Here is a 15700-nt window from a genome sequence, read left to right as displayed (position 1 = left end):
TTTTGCAGCAAAATCTGTGAAATTAAAGGAAGACCTATTATCACATACTTCAGCAGAGTTAAACTATGGATTGGCACATTTTGTCAATGAAATTCGAAGGCCTAATGGAGAGAACTATGCACCTGATAGCATTTATTATCTGTGTCTTGGGATTCAGGAGGTTAGTAGAGTCTATAGAAACAAAAAGTGGAGCTGATATTTTGACTGCAATATGCTGTAATAAAAGATTGGGCAGGGGTGGGCAAGAAGTGGCCCACTAGCTTATTCTATTCGGCCCGCAGGGCCTATAAAAAATGTGGAAAATTAATATTTTTCTTCCCTTGGCTGCCTGTCATGAAGCCCTCAATGGCTTGCCAAAACTTAGTAAGTGGCCCTCCACCCAAAATTATTGCCCACCCCTGACATTGGGTGTAAGCACAAATATTTATTGGTGGATTTATATAGCAAATGCAAATCCACGGAGCCAAGCAATAGCCTTCTTGTTAACTGAGTTCAAAATTAATTCGCCTCTTAGTTTGTGGAGGGGACACTCCTCAATGTGCACCATTGTTTGTGTCTCTCCACAAAAGCACTTCTTACCAATTGATAAATAGGCATAACTAATGTAGAAATTATGATTTGGAAGACAGAAAAGCTGTTGTACATGTTCTTTTAAACCTTTTGCTAAGGGACAGTAAAGGAATGTATAGTCTAAAATGTCAGTTTTCCATGTGTTGTGTTGTGTTTGTGTTATCATGGGTGATTGTGTGTGTGTATGGCTTGCTCAATCAAGATGACTTTTTGGTAATACAAAGTGAAACAAAGAGTAAGTTCCCTGTATACAAAATGAAGATAAAATACCTTTAAAATATAATACATCATAGAATCATAGAAATTAAGGGCTAGAAGGGATCTCAAAAGATCAAGTCCAACCCCCCTGCTCTGGGCAAGAATACTGCTGCGATCAAATGATCCCAGCAAGATGTCTGTCCAGTTTCCTTTTGAAGATTTCCAGGGTTGGGGAACCACTTACAAAAGATGCTACTTGCTGGTCCAAATAATAGAATATCATGGGGAGATGAAGGTCAGGTTAGCACTAAGTTTAGCGTGTAACATGGTCTTCAGAAGGGATTGGTTTCCTATATATATAATGTTTTGGAATGGGTCAGGGAAACCAAAATGAAGTGCCGACATTTGAGGTATAATGAGATATGGTTGGGAGAGGACGAGACCCCTGTCCCAGAAGAACAAGATGAAGGTCTTGATATAAGAAGGGTCGCAAGCAGCACCCACTTCCAACAGGCACAGAGGGATAATCCTGACTTAAGAAAGATCTTTGAGAATGAAGTGCAGGATGACTCCACAGAGGATGACCCATGCTGTGAGGTAAGGGGAGAACTCCTTTATCGGGTCAAAAGGAGAGTTGGGGAAGGAGAGAAGATCACTCGGTTAGTTGACCCAGCCACATTTTGTAAGACCCTGTGGCAGTTAGCACCCCTCTAGGAGGTCATTTGGAGAGGAAAAAGACATCAGCTAAAATCTCCCACAGTTTTGGTTTTTTTTGGCTGAGGCTTCATGAGGAAGTCACTTGCAGGTGTGCAGCATGTCTTGAGTGTCAACACATCAGGGAAGATAAGCCACCCAGGGCCCCACTACAGGTTATGCCAGTGCTAGCAATTCCTTTCTCTAATATTGCATTAGATATAGTGGGATTTTAACTGATCAAGGCAGAAATTTTATGCCTGGGGCTATATGGTCAATGTGCCATTCCTTGGAGATCAGCCACCTCTGCATGTCCATATATCACCCTCAAACTAACAGACTGGTGAAGAGACTGAATTGTACAAACAAGCGGATGCTCCAGCACAGTGCCTAGAGTGGAACCTAAGAAGTGGGACTTGTTGGCACCCCTCGTCTTTGTGATTCACAGTGCCCTGCAGGAGTCAACTCAGTTCTCCCCCTTTGAACTGGTATGCAGGCATACGCCCTAGGGTTTAATCCAAGTACTTAGGGAAGAATGGAAAGGACCGAGAGCACTGTTGGTTGGGGTGGACACTTACCATCATGAACTGCATGCTCAGCTAAACACCGCACAACAGATAGCTAGTGAGAACTTGAGAGAAGCTCAACAGCGTCAAAAAGCTGCACGTGACGTAAGACCAAAGGCGCAAGAATTCCAGAAGGGTGAGAGGATGCTGGTCTTACTGCCCACCTCAACTAGCAAACAACTCATAAAATGGCAGGGACTGTTTGAAATCCTCCACCAAGTTGGGCCCATGGCTTATGAGGTCTCCTGACCAGGACACAGGAGAGAGACAAATCTACCACGTCTAGTATTTATGCTTTTTGGTAGGACAGGGTGTTATCAACTGTTAGCAGACAAGGTTGAAGTTATCTGTTGGTTCCTAGCCCCACGCAACCAGAAAGAGATGCACTTCTCTTTCTTCTGAACACAAAAGAAGTGGCAGGCGAGTCAGAGGTAGTCTCCCCCCTCTCGGGAGCTCATGAATAGCCCCTCCAGAGCACAGGCTACATGACGCTGTATTGCCCAATCAGTTGAAATATTTACAAATGGGAGATTAGTTGTCATGAACCCAAAGCCTTCTTCCACAAACTCAGTATACACCGTAGGAGCAAAATTTGCTATATCCTTCATATGTTCAAGATATACTAAACCTCATCTCGTGTAACGATTGTGCACAGCTATCAGCAGAGCATTTGTGGTCAGCCCTGATGAAGCACAAGAGAGTATTGACTACTTCTAAATAGTTCATCCATTACTTGAATGTACCTTGATGGGAGTGTTCTTCCACAAATTCCTGAAGCAAAATGCCAGTTGTTGGCAGATGCACTAATCCAGGGGTTTTCAGCCTTTTTTAACAAGTGTACCCTCTCTGCCTCAAAGTTTCAGCTCATGTACCCCTTTATATTTTTCTCTTGTTTTCAGGGGGCAGGGTGGGAAGCTAAATCTCCCCTGTGGTGAGGGAGGGAGTGGGGCAGGGGTAGGCACTGGACAGCCAGGATGGAGCCACAAGAGCAGTTCATCTGGGGAGTGTGGGCAGAGAGGGGTGGCTCCTGCTGCTGCCCGCACCCTGGCGGAGGCTCTGCTCACTCCCAGAAGCAGGGCCGGGGGGCAAGGGCAGCAGTGTCCCTCTCTGTGGACCACACATGCCACCCAGATTGGGAAAGTGGGTTTGCATGTGGCAGCCGCCACCATCACTGCGCTGCTGCCACACCGCTTTCTTATGGCTGGTCGCACGTGCGGCTCTGTGGGTTAGTGGGCCAGGCGGCATGTGTGGCCCGCAGAGGGGCACCACTGCCCTCGTCTCCCCGGCCCTGGTCCTCGCAGCAGGCACAGAGAGTAAGCTAAGGTGGAGGGCAGGGAGGCACTGCTGTGTACTGCATGAGGCTGGTGGCACCTGGCGCACCCCTTCCCCTCCCCCAGGTAAGAAGCAAAACATGGGAATGTGCCAAGGGAGACGCCACTGCTGCAACCTGGGGTGCGCTCCATCTCTGTCCATCTGCCCACCCGCCCGCACATACCCCCTATGGCCTTTCTAAGTATACCTAGGGGTACATGTACCCCTGGTTGTAACCCCTGCACTAAACTTTCACTGCTTTCCTTCCTGCTTTGCCGTCATCATTTCTGAATGCAACAGCTGTGCTACAGGAAAGTTGATCAACAACATCATAATCTAATCCTTTGCTTGAACTGGACAATTGCACAATAAATTTGTTTATCAACATATACCATATTGCTTCGAATCTTATCTTTTGTGCTCTGATAGCACAGTTGTACAATTTTCCTTTTGTTATGTTGGTGGCAGTGTTTTCTGAAAACATTCTTTTTGTCCAACGACCTTCAAGTCCTGAAGCAGTGAAATGCTGATTAATTGCTGTTAGGTGAACCATGATGAGATGGAAGCCTCCCAACTGAATGATTACTCTTTCAGTCTCTTCCGACTAAGCCCACACAAATTCACTTGCTTTGCAGTGCAATGCAATGCCTGATCAAACGTTGTGACTATGTGCTGTTGTCCCAGGTATCCTACAGTTGTTTTACATTGCATGATGACTGTCGAAATGGTGTCATGCTTGGATGCCGGTGCAGGCAATATGGGACAAAGTCCAACAATTGATGGTGGTGAAGTATCATCAGAAAGAAACTGGTTAAATGTTGTCCACCCTGGTACAGCAGTATTTTCCTGGTTGTTGGCTGATATTCTACCCCGTTTCCATGGTACTGCTGCTACTATGAACAACTGTGTTGTTGAGCTTTTCATTCATGTTACTACCCATACTATGAGTGAGTGGTTTTAATGACTTGTTGTGGGTCATCATCTCTGGAATGACTTTGTTAAATTCAAGTGCTGCATCCTTCCAGGTTCTTTTCCTTCATATTATGCCAGTGTTTTCTTCAGTCTCAACTCAGAGCAATCCCAGCTGGGTCATGAATGACTATAGGACTCCGGGAGCAGAGCTCAGAGTGTTGGGGGCTCAGGTGGTTTTCTCCTCGATCCTTCTGGTTACAGGTCACAGGCATAGGAGGGAAAGAAGAGTTGCAGAAGTAAACAGAAGACTGTGGCACTGTTGCTATTGTAAAGGCTTCAGCTTCCATGACCACAGTCCTCACTTCAGAGAGAGAGGCAGTGATTTGTTGGGAAGGGACGGCCTCCACTTCACTCATTCAAATGGGGAAGAAGCTCATCTCAGCCAAAATGGATGACCTGCTAGACTGGGCTTTAAACTAAGTTTGCTGGGGTATGAGCAAACCACTGGTCCAAGCCTACCAACTGTCAACCACAAAATCAGTAGGTCGGGCTGCACAAAGGATCTCACTCCTACCCCAGCCCAGAGACAGGACTCTTCTAGGAGTTCAGGGAAGCCTAGGGCCTCTGACGGCAGGCTCGCTTGCCTATACACAAATGCCAAGAGCCTGGGCAACAAACAGGAGGAACTGGCCCTTCTACTAAAGAAATGACAACGATCTCATAGGGATAACAGAGACCTGGTGGGATTCCACCTATGACTAAATCATAGTTATAGAAGGCTAGGAAGATTTGTGTTGCAAGGAAGGGCAGAGGTGTAGCTCTCTGTGAAGGAGCCGTGCACTTCCGTACAAGAGATTAGCAACCAAGGAGGGAGACTTGAGACCCTTCGAGTAAGAATATGGGGGGAATGTAGTGACAGGAATATAATGGTAGAAATCTACTACAGACCTCCTAATCAAGAGCAAGAATTTGACCAAGAATTCATTATGGAACTGGCTGAGGCTACTTGCTCTTGCTGCATGGTTGTCATGGATGAATTCAACTTCCCTGACATCTCATGAGAAGAGCAGTCAGCCAAATCCAGTTGGTCTCAGTGCTTCCTCACATGCATTGATGGCCTGTATTTGTCTCAAGAAGTCTACCGGCCAACAAGAAGCAAGGTGCTGCTGGACCTGATAATGGCCAAAGGGGATGATCTAGTGAGCAACATGAGAATCAAAGGGAAGCTGAGACACAGTGACCATGAGCTGATCACTTTCTCTATCCACTGCAAAGCTGGCAAGTTGGTCAGCAATGTTGAAGTCCTTGACTTTAGGAAAGCTGACTTTCACAAGCTCAGGAAGCTAGTTGTTGAGGCCCTGCAAGGCCATTCTAACAGGAAGGTGAGTGCATGATGAGTGGTTGGTCCTCAAGGATGTGATTCTTGAGCACAAGACAAGTTCATTCCAGCCTCTAGAAAAAGTAGCAAAAGGGCTGGGCAATGCCCTTGGCTCAGTAAGGATATCATGGACCTTCTGTGTCTAAAAAGAGAAGCTTATAAAGGATGGAAGACGGGAAACACCACTAAAGAGGAGTATTCAGCACTGGCCGTCAGCTGTAGGGAGTGAACTAGGAAAGCTAAGGCTGAAACTGAGTTCAAAGTGGCTACACAAATCAAGGACATTAAAAAGTCTTCAGATATGTGGGAAATCGGGGGGGGGGGGAGAACAAGAGCAACACTGGACCCTTGCTAAACCAAACGGGGCAGCTGATAACCGACACCCAGGAAAAAGCCAATCTTCTTAATGATTACTTTGCATTGGTCTTCTATTAGCTCAAGGGGATCACCCCACCTGACAAGATGCGGGATCACCAGAAAAAGGGCAACCCTTCATTGGCATGGATCTTGTGAGGGAACGCCTCGAGAGGCTGGACATCCACAAATCAGCTGGCCTGGATGGAATGCACCCAAGAGTACTAAAGGAACTGGTTGACATAATAGCGTAGCCAATGGCAAGGATATTCAAGAACTCATGGCACTCGGGTGAAGTAACTGAAGATTGGAAGAGGGCCATTGTGGTTCCTATCATCAAGAAAGGGAGGAAGGAAGATCCAGGAAACTACATGCCAATCATTTTGACCTCAGTCCCTGGAAAGATTTTGGAAAATACCATCAAGGAAACCATTAACAGCAGGCAACATTCTGAGATACCCGCAACAAAGCCGTGTTGGCTCGGTCTTACCTGACCAATCTCATTTCCTTCTATGACCAGGATGCATCACCTGGACAAAGGAGAAGAGGTTGATATCATATAGTTGGACTTCAGGAAAGCCTTTGACCTGGCATCCCATGATATCCTCATGATAAAATTGGGGAACTGCAGCCTCAACAACCTTATGGTCCGATGGCTGGGGAACTGGCTCCATGGACGGACCCAAAGAATGATAGTTGATGGAATCCAATCAACATGGCGCATGGTGACCAGTAATGTCCCCCAGGGCTCCATTCTTGGACCTGTACTCTTCAATGTATTTATAAATGATCTGGACTCTGATGTCAGAAGCAGACTGGCTAAGTCTGTTGATGACACCAAACTATGGGGAAATGTGGTCACCCTAGAGGATAAGCTGGCAATCCAGGCCAACCTTGACAGGCTTGCAAGGTGAGCGGATCAGAACCTGATGGTGTTCAACACGGAGAAACACAAGGTGCACCACCTCAGGAGAAAAAAAACACATTGCGCTTATAGGCTTGGCAGTGCTACGCTCGCTAGCACCATGTCTGAAAGAGACTTGGGGGTCATGATTGACCACAAGATGAACACAAGCCACCAATTTGATGCCACAGCTGGCAAAGCAAACAAAACTCTGGCTTGCATCTACTAGGGCTCTGTAAAATTTCTGCAGTTGTTTTGTTTCAGAGGTGTTTTGTCCTGTTTTGGCTCCTGAAACACCGAATTGGAAACGAAACGGAAGGCTCAGAAACATCTCCGAAACGAAACCATCTGAAACATTTTAGAATGTTTCGGAGGTGGGCTTGCGGGGAAACAGAAACTCAGAAGAGGGAGGGGGAAGAGAGGTGGGGAAGAATTACTCTGATATTAACATCTGTATTTGGCCAGTGTCTGCAGTGTGTCCCTGAGGTCCCTTCCGAACCCAGTGCTCTGGGGGACCGACAGTAAAACAGCATACGAGGCTTTGTGTGAAGCCTTTCTCTGCCTTTTGTGAGCTGTCTGTCTGGAAGCAACAGCATGTGAAAGGTACTGGCTGGCTGTAATGGCCGGCTTCCTAGTAGTCAATCTGTTGCTCGTCTCTTTTCTTGGAAGAGATTGGATACTCCTTTCCAGTATATTACAGATAAAAGATATATTGCACATAGAAGATATATTACACACACACGCACATGTTTTCCAGCACAGCAAACATTATGAAGCGTGCTGGAAAGGTGGCAGTTCTTCTGGCAAGGGAGTGAGAGGGGGTAGAGAGGTTCTCCCCCCCTCTTCCCAGCCCAAACTTAGATGTACTCTCTTGCTTAGCAGCCATGAGGCTTCTGCTGCTAGTGGCAGCAAGGAGGTGGGAGCAGTGTCTGCACCTGCCCTGCCTCCACTAATACCAGCAGAATAATAACTTCAAGCACCACCAGCATGACAGTCTCCTCCAACCCAATTTCAGTTCCCAGCCTGAGCCTTCCAGTGCCAAAGGAGCTGGATCTGGAACCAGGGGAGCTCCGTGCCATAATCAGAGAAGTTCTAAGGAAGGAGGGGGAATCTGAGTTCCTGCTCCACACCCTCCAAAGTTCCCCTAGAGCCAGGTCTCCTTCTCCAGAAATCACCTTGGAGGAGGTTGAGGATGTGGAGGCAAGTGGCTCAGCTGAGTCAGCTCCTCCTTTTGTTGTGCCTCTGCCTGCTGAGGAGGAAGATAAGGCAGGATCTGCACCTGCACCCTGGAAGCGAGCGGGTAGTGTAGTGTGGGATATTTTTGAGGTGGCAGATGATCCCACATATGCTATCTGCCTGCTCTGCCGATGCAAGACCAACCAGGGCAAAGACGAGAAACACTTTGGCACTATGGGGATGCTAATGCATATTAGGAGGTACTACCCCATTGTCCTTGCTCCCCCTCAGCCTGGCACCAGTGGGAGCATGCCTCAAAGGAAGTCCTCCTCTCGCTCCAAAGCCTCTGTCCCCCAGAAGCAGAGGCAGGCCAGCCTGGACCAGTGGGGGAAAGGCAGAGAGAAAGGGGGAGGCATTCCCACGGCAAGTGAGGTCACCCAGAGCACTGGGGAGATGCTTGCTCTGGATGGCCAGCCCTTCTCCTTAGTTGGGCAGCCAGGGTTCAGGTGGTTCATGGCACTTGTGGCCCCATCATACCACGTGCCTGCAAGCACCACCTTTAACAGGACAGTGGTACCCTTCCTGTATGAGGCATGTAGGGAGTACTTGAGGGAGGAGCTCTGCAGGGCAGGTCTACAGGTAGCCATACACTTCACCTCAGACATCTGGAGCAGCTGGGGTGGAGATCATGCCTACCTCTCCCTCACAGGGCAGTGGTGCAATCAGTCAGGCCATCGGTGGGCTCTCCTTCAGGCCGAGGTGCTGGATGAGTCCCACACAGCAGTGGCAATCATGGGGACCTTGAACCACATGGTGCAGGGGTGGCTAGTTGGGCAGGGCAAGCATGGGTTCATGGTCACTGACAATGAGGCCAATATGGTCAAGACGGTCTGTGATGCCAACTTTTGTTGGCATCTGCTGTGGCACACAAGTTCCACCTTATAGTCAGGGATGCCTCGGAGGGGGACAGGGCTGCTGGTGAGGGCTCCATTACAACCAGCCAGCTCATTTCAGAATGCAGGAAGGTGATGAGCTACTTCCATCAGAGTATCAAGAGGGGCAAGATGCTGCAGGTAAACAAACAGCGCTGAACATCCCACAGCACAAAATCATGCAGGATATGGAGACACAGTGGAACTCCACACACCTGATGCTCGAGAAGCTGGTGAAGCAACAGAAGGCCATCCACGAGATGGCCTTGCTCGGGGAGATCGGGATCAGCAGCCCCCTGAACAGAGCTGAGTGGGATACCATCTGCCAGATCTTGGTGGTCCTCAAGCTCTTCCTTGAAGCCACTGAGAGCTTCAGCGCTGCCGATGCCCTCCATAGCCAGGTGATCCCCATAGTGAGAGCGCTTCAGAACCAAATGGAGAAGTTCCAGGGAATCAGTGTTCCTGGCTGTGGCAAGCCACTGTCACCAGAGGTGCAGGCACTGGTGAAGCGGCTGAAGGAGAGCATCGAGAAATGGCTGGATCTGTTGTGGTCCAGTACGGTCCATGTGCTGGCGGCAATGTGCAAGCCAAGGGTGAAGGGGAGTGTGTGCACCAGCAAAACCCTGGATCACTGGACAGAGGTGCTGGTGAACAGTCAGGGAGGCAGAAAGGCAGAGGCAGGAGAACATAGAAGAGGGGGAACCACTGTCCTGTGCCAGCACTCCATCCACCAGCTTAGTCTCCTCCACCACAGGTGCTGCCAGTGTGGGCCAAGGGCATGGCTTCCATGTTGGGGTCCAGAGGCACCATATCCTAGCATCAGGCACGTAGCACCAAGGCCTCAGTGGCTACCTATCTTGCCAAGGATGTGGAAGCACTGCTGTGCAACTCCTTGGCCCACTGGGCCAGCCACAGCCAGCTGTGGCAGGATCTGGCAGGTTACAAGGGTGGGTGGATGAGAACAGGATGGGATTCAACACTGACAAGTGCAAAGTGATGCACCTGGGGAGGAACAACCGGCACCATACCTACAGGTTAGGGAACTTCCTTCTTGTCAGTACAGAGGCAGAAAAGGATCTTGGAGTCATCATTGACTCCAAGATGAACATGGGTTGGCAGTGTGGGGAAGCAGTCAGGAAGGCCAACCGTACCTTGTCATGCATCCACAGATGCATCTCGAGCAGGTCCAAGGAGGTGATCCTCCCCCTCTATGCGGCACTGGTCAGGCCGCAGCTGGAGTACTGCATCCAGTTCTGGGCGCCGCACTTCAAGAGGGATGTGGACAGCATGGAGAGGGTCCAGAGGAGGGCCACTCGCATCATCAGGGGGCAGCAGGTCAGGCCTTATGAGGAGAGGCCACGGGACCTGAAGCTGTTCAGCCTCCAGAAGAGAAGGCTGAGGGGGGATCTAGTGGCCTGTTACAAACTAGTCAGGGGGGACCAGCAGGCATTGGGGGAGTCCCTGTTCCCCCGAGCACTGCCAGGAGTGACCAGGAATAATGGTCACAAGCTGGCAGAGGGTAGATTTAGGCTAGATATCAGGAAGCACTACTTCATGGTCAGGGTGGCTAGGATCTGGAACCAACTTCCAAGAGAAGTGGTGCTGGCCCCTACCCTGGGGGTCTTTAAGAGGAGGTTAGATGAACACCTTGCTGGGGTCATTTGACCCCAGTAATCTTTCCTGCCATGGCAGGGGGTTGGACTAGATGATCTAGTCGGGTCCCTTCCGACCCTAGAAACTATGAAACTATGGCCACAGTTACCCAGGAACACCTGTCCTGTCCACCAACAACTGTTCCAAATGAGAGGATTTTCAGCATTGCTGGAGATGTTGTGACACCCCACCTCCTTGGATCCAGGTTTAGTGGAGCAGCCGGTGTTCCTCAAGGTGACCCTCCCTCTGCTGGGGTTCACCAAGCTCCACATGTAGACAGAGTGAGTGCCACCCTCCTCACTCCGTCCACACCTATTTCCTTTTGATGAAGTAAAGTTCATAGGCTCATCTGTGAAAAGTGATTTACAAATTCCCTTTAATGAGCAGGCCTGAAAAACTGGAGAGAGAGTGGTTTCTTGTAAGAAATGTGCCCCCACAGGTTATTCTTGTCTGTGATAGATTTCTGATGTCCATTCATTCTGGTGCGCAGTTGTTGCTTGATGTCTCCTCTGTATTTTCCATCAGGGCTTTTGGTGCACTGGATGAAATATATAATATTCCTGGAGGTGCAACTTGTAAGATCCAGGAGTGGTGATGCTTCTGTTGTGGGGTGTAGTAATTGTGGAGGTACTGGAGATATGTTGGTAGGTTTTGCATTTCTTGTCATGGTATAGTCATCCATTTGGTGTGTTTTGAGCTGTAGGAAGTTTGCTTCTGGTGATGAGATTAGTGAGGTTCTGTGCTTGTTTGAATTTACAAACCACTTTTCACAAGCGAGCCTATGAACTTCACTTCGTCAGCTTCCTGGATACAGAAACTCATGGACTCAATATAGACATTGGATTTATGACACACTATAACCTGCCTGACATCTGACTCCCCAGGTACCTCTCCACTTTTACCTGTTACATCCCCCCCCTTACATACCCCATCTCATCCCCTGACACCTCAGTTTACATTTTCATTGACTGGCTTTCATGCCTGCATTGCATGTCAGCCTCTGGCTGCTTTACTATTTCTTCCATCCTGGAAGAGAACACACCAACTGCAGATGCTTCCTCAGCAAGATGAAGGGTTTTTAAACCCAAACGTTTGCTAAGATATATTTCTCCAACTATTCAGTTGGTCTAATAAAAGATATCAGAGGTACCCTTGACTGGTCTGTGCTGGGGCCAGGATCCAAAGAGGGGGTGGTCAAAGGGCCAGGGGCCCACTGTGAGGAATGCCCAGAGCAAGAGGCTTGGGATTCCGGCTGGCCTGAAGGGGGAGCCAGGGCCTAAGGGAATGTCAAAGGTCCCAGAAAGGGGACCACAGCTGGAGGGAGTGAAGGATGCAATGTGCAAGGCCTGGTCCACAGTGTTAGGGAGGTATGCAGCTGTAGAATGGATGTCACCCCAAGACACCTAAATGGGCGGCCTCTTGCCTGGGAAATATCTGAATCAGTTTTCCATCAAGGCATGGTAGGAAAAAGGAGTGGGCATTTGGCCCAGAAACAAGTGGGTGGAGATCTAACTGGCACCTGGCACCCTGTTTAAAGGCTACCATTCCTGCTGGTTTCATCCTGCTCTGCGCACACACAGACACCTCCCCCCCATGAGTTTTTCTTTAAACAGTTTGAGGTGCAGTTTCACAGAAACCCATGCACCTATCTCCTTGAAACCTGGCAGGCTTCATGGCCTCAGAAGGGACTACCATCCCTGCAATTTTTATTTTAATCGGGCAAGAAATGTCAACGTTATAGGCATTTTAGTGATTCTCCATTATAGCCTATGGTCGAATCACTGAAACAGATTTGGCCGAATCGAAATGAGACAGTGATCAGAAACGCCAAAATGAATCATTGTCCCTCTGAAACAGCCAAAACTGAAACAAAACATAGACATTTTGCATAGCCCTAGTCTAGCATCTACCGATGCATCTCAAGCAAGACCCAGGAAGTCATCCTCCCACTTTACTCAGCTTTGGTGAGGCCACACCTGGAATATTGTATCCAATTCTGAGTTCCCCAATTCAGAAAGGATGTGGGGAACTGTGAGAGGGTCCAGAGGAGAGCCACACACACAATTAGAGGACAAGAGAGCAAGCCTGAGTATAAGCTAAGAGCCATGGGACTCTTCAGCCTGGAAAAACATAGGCTCAGGGGTTTCTTGGTGGCAGCCTATAAGTACATAAAGGATTTGCATCAGGAACTGAGAGAACATCTGTTCACCAGGGCATCCCAAGGGAAGACAAAGGCCAATGGTCACAATCTCCTGGAAAACCATTTTAGGCTGGACTTAAGGAAAAAGTTCTTTGCTGTCCAAGTCCCCAGGACCTGGATTAGACTCCTCCCAGAGGTGGTGCAAGCACCTACTTTGGACACTTTCAAGAAACATTTGGATGTCTATCCTACTGTGATCACTTGACTCCAGCTGACTTCCTACTCCTTGGGCAGGGCGCTGGACCAGATGATCTTGCAAGGTCCTTTCTAGACCTGATGTCTATGAAATCTATGATCTGGTTTTGATGGTTCTCTTCAAAATGCTACAATTTGTGTTGCATGAATTGTTTGTTTTGCATCTGAGCTCTCCTCCAGGATGTTGATATTGTCTGATGAAAACTGAACAAAATGACTGGGAACAAGATTCTTTTGGAAAACAACTTCATTTTCCCAAAATTCCTTTAAGTTTTTCTCAGCAATTGTGGTTTAGATGCCACAAACTGTGTCATACAGCATGGAAAATTTGTGTCAGCTTCTTAGATTTAGTTGCATGATACATCAGTATGCCTAACTCAACATGTTTTGGCATTAGGTTTTTGCTTACTGATTGCAGGTAAACCAAATCCTGACATGTATTCAGAACATTTCTGTATAGATTCTTATCTTGCACATGACTTTCAACATCTATGTCATCATTGTCATCTTCCAAAATCAAGCAGATCAGTATGTAGAGTCTATCAGGAACACATTTTTGGGCTTGCTCTTCATTCAGGTTTCTGTATCCCTTTGTGCTGGCTATTACTTTCAAATCTGCTTTGTTCTCATGAGCAGCATAGTACAAGTTTCAAACTCTTCTTTGAACTGCAGCTTCCTCATCATTTTATATGAGAAATTACAAGTACTTGTATGGCTGTACTAGTTATCACAGTTCAAAACATGAGGAGTGTATTTCTTTAGCATTTCTTCCATGCTGAAACTGAGTGGCTGTCTTGTAGCAAGTCTGAACATTTTTGCATCATTAGCTTCAGTGTGGTCAGAGGACATACACCACCTTCATCTTCTACTAAATTGCAATATCTTTCCAGTATATTTTTCAGAATGTATACATTTTTCTGTGCAAAACCAGCATCTAGGTCATCATTTACTTGATGCCACGCTTTTGCTTCGAGAGAGAGAAGAATATTTTATTTTGCAATCTCCTTTTGCGAATGGCAACAAGAGACTTGTTGCTTCCATTGTTCCTTCCGCCTGCATTCAGGATGATAGCATGCCTCACCAGCTCTTAGATCTTTGACACCAATTCACAATGCAACACTTTTATTTTTACCTGCCAGCTTGTGTATTTCACTGGCTGTTTCAAATGACAACAGTTGGCTTGGTCTCTTACTAGAATGTTTGTGGCAGAATATGCACATCCTCCAGTGAACTGCTGGAGTAGATGATCTGCTCGATGTCCTAGTGCTTTCTTCACTTTATGTTGTTGGTAGGGTTTTCCTTTCATCTTCTACCTTGTGTGACTTTCTTAAGTTTCAATATGACCTTTTTATGTAAAAGAACTGTAACAAGAACAGTGGCAAATGAGGCTTTTGGAATGTTGCAGCACAGGATCAACATAATGTGATGCTCTGTCAACAATATTGCCATAAGTGTCAAAGTCAGCAAGTGTCCTGTGTTGAATGAGTGCCTCGTGCATTCACACAATTCTAGCAAATGTACCTTGGCTAATTGTTGACTGCAAGCCTACTTCAAGACATACAATGCATCTTGTAGATTCCAAGTTTTATCTCCTGCGTTTTGCTCTCCTCCATTGTAACTTTTGCTTAAGAACAGTAAGGGCAAGTCTCTTATCAACAGTCTCCATCAGAGGTTTTCATGTTGAAGTAATTTGAAACGGAACAGAGTTGATGTAACAGTTTTGCAAACCTTTGACTCTCTAATGGTGAACAAAACTGTAAATTTGTGGCAGCCATCTTGAAATTCAATACAGCTACCACAATGGAAATGTTATAATTGATCTCCTTGTTTCGTACAATGCTGGTTTCATCATTAGAATTAATTTTCTAGTGGGGTCTGAAAGATTGGGGCATGAAATATGAATTCATGGGAACCGTCTTGGATTCCAGTACGGTGGCTACTTGCACTACTTGCCAGATTGGCAACGTGACTTTTCTTACACAGGTAGACCTTCTCTATTTGAAACACACTGCTGCCACTTATAGCAGTGAGTTGCCTACAGGGTGACACCTTCATCCTTCTTTTTTACCCTACTATTCTGGAGATTAGCAGGAATCAAAAAGACGATAATGAGCCATACAGTCGATTGAATTTTCAGCTCTGCCTGAATAGAAATGTGGCTGTCCCTGCTGGGCATTTTGTTTTAAACTTTCAGTGAAGTATGAATCAAGGTGGGGCAGTACAACTGCAACCACAACCCTGACACCTCCACCCTGATCTGCTCCTGTATCAATTGACTGCAGTGGGAGTTCAGATAAAGCAGCAAAGTTTTATTTTACAGATTAGTTGTTAAAATGTTGGCTAGTACAAACAGGGATCTGGGTTTTCTGGTTGCGGCAGAAAAATGGAGACTTTCTCCTTTAAAGGAGAAAAACACAGATTATTCCCTTTAAAGGGGGAGAAAACTGGGAAACTACAGACTTCCCTTTGCAGGCTGGCAGAGTTTCAGCCTGCAAGGGGCTGCTTTGGACTGTGGGGAGTGGAACTCGGGGCAAGGGGCGCCATATGCATGTGTGTGCGCACACATGCATGTGCCAGCCAGTATGGTGGAGAGTAGTTTCTGCTGCTCCCTTCAGATAAGTCTGTGGAGACTGGTGAGCGGGGGGCAGGGGAATGCAC

General features: G+C 47.4%; 1 protein-coding gene across 2 annotated transcripts in view; it reads left to right on the top strand.

Moving 5' to 3' along the window:
- Window positions 1-15700, top strand: part of ZMYM2 (zinc finger MYM-type containing 2) — a 104860-nt gene that overhangs the window by 77502 nt on the left and 11658 nt on the right. For both annotated transcript variants that reach the window (XM_090029263.1, XM_090029254.1), the window contains one exon: window positions 9-160. In XM_090029263.1, coding sequence (XP_089885389.1) covers window positions 9-160 — 152 coding nt within the window. The remainder of the gene's footprint in view (window positions 1-8; window positions 161-15700) is intronic.

The sequence above is a fragment of the Crocodylus siamensis genome, chromosome 1 (assembly GCF_052110815.1).
Source record: "Crocodylus siamensis isolate JL-2025a chromosome 1, ASM5211081v1, whole genome shotgun sequence".
NCBI classification, from domain to species: Eukaryota; Metazoa; Chordata; order Crocodylia; family Crocodylidae; genus Crocodylus; species Crocodylus siamensis.
The sequence above is the reverse complement of the archived record's forward strand: the minus strand, read 5'-3'. Positions and strand labels throughout refer to the sequence as shown.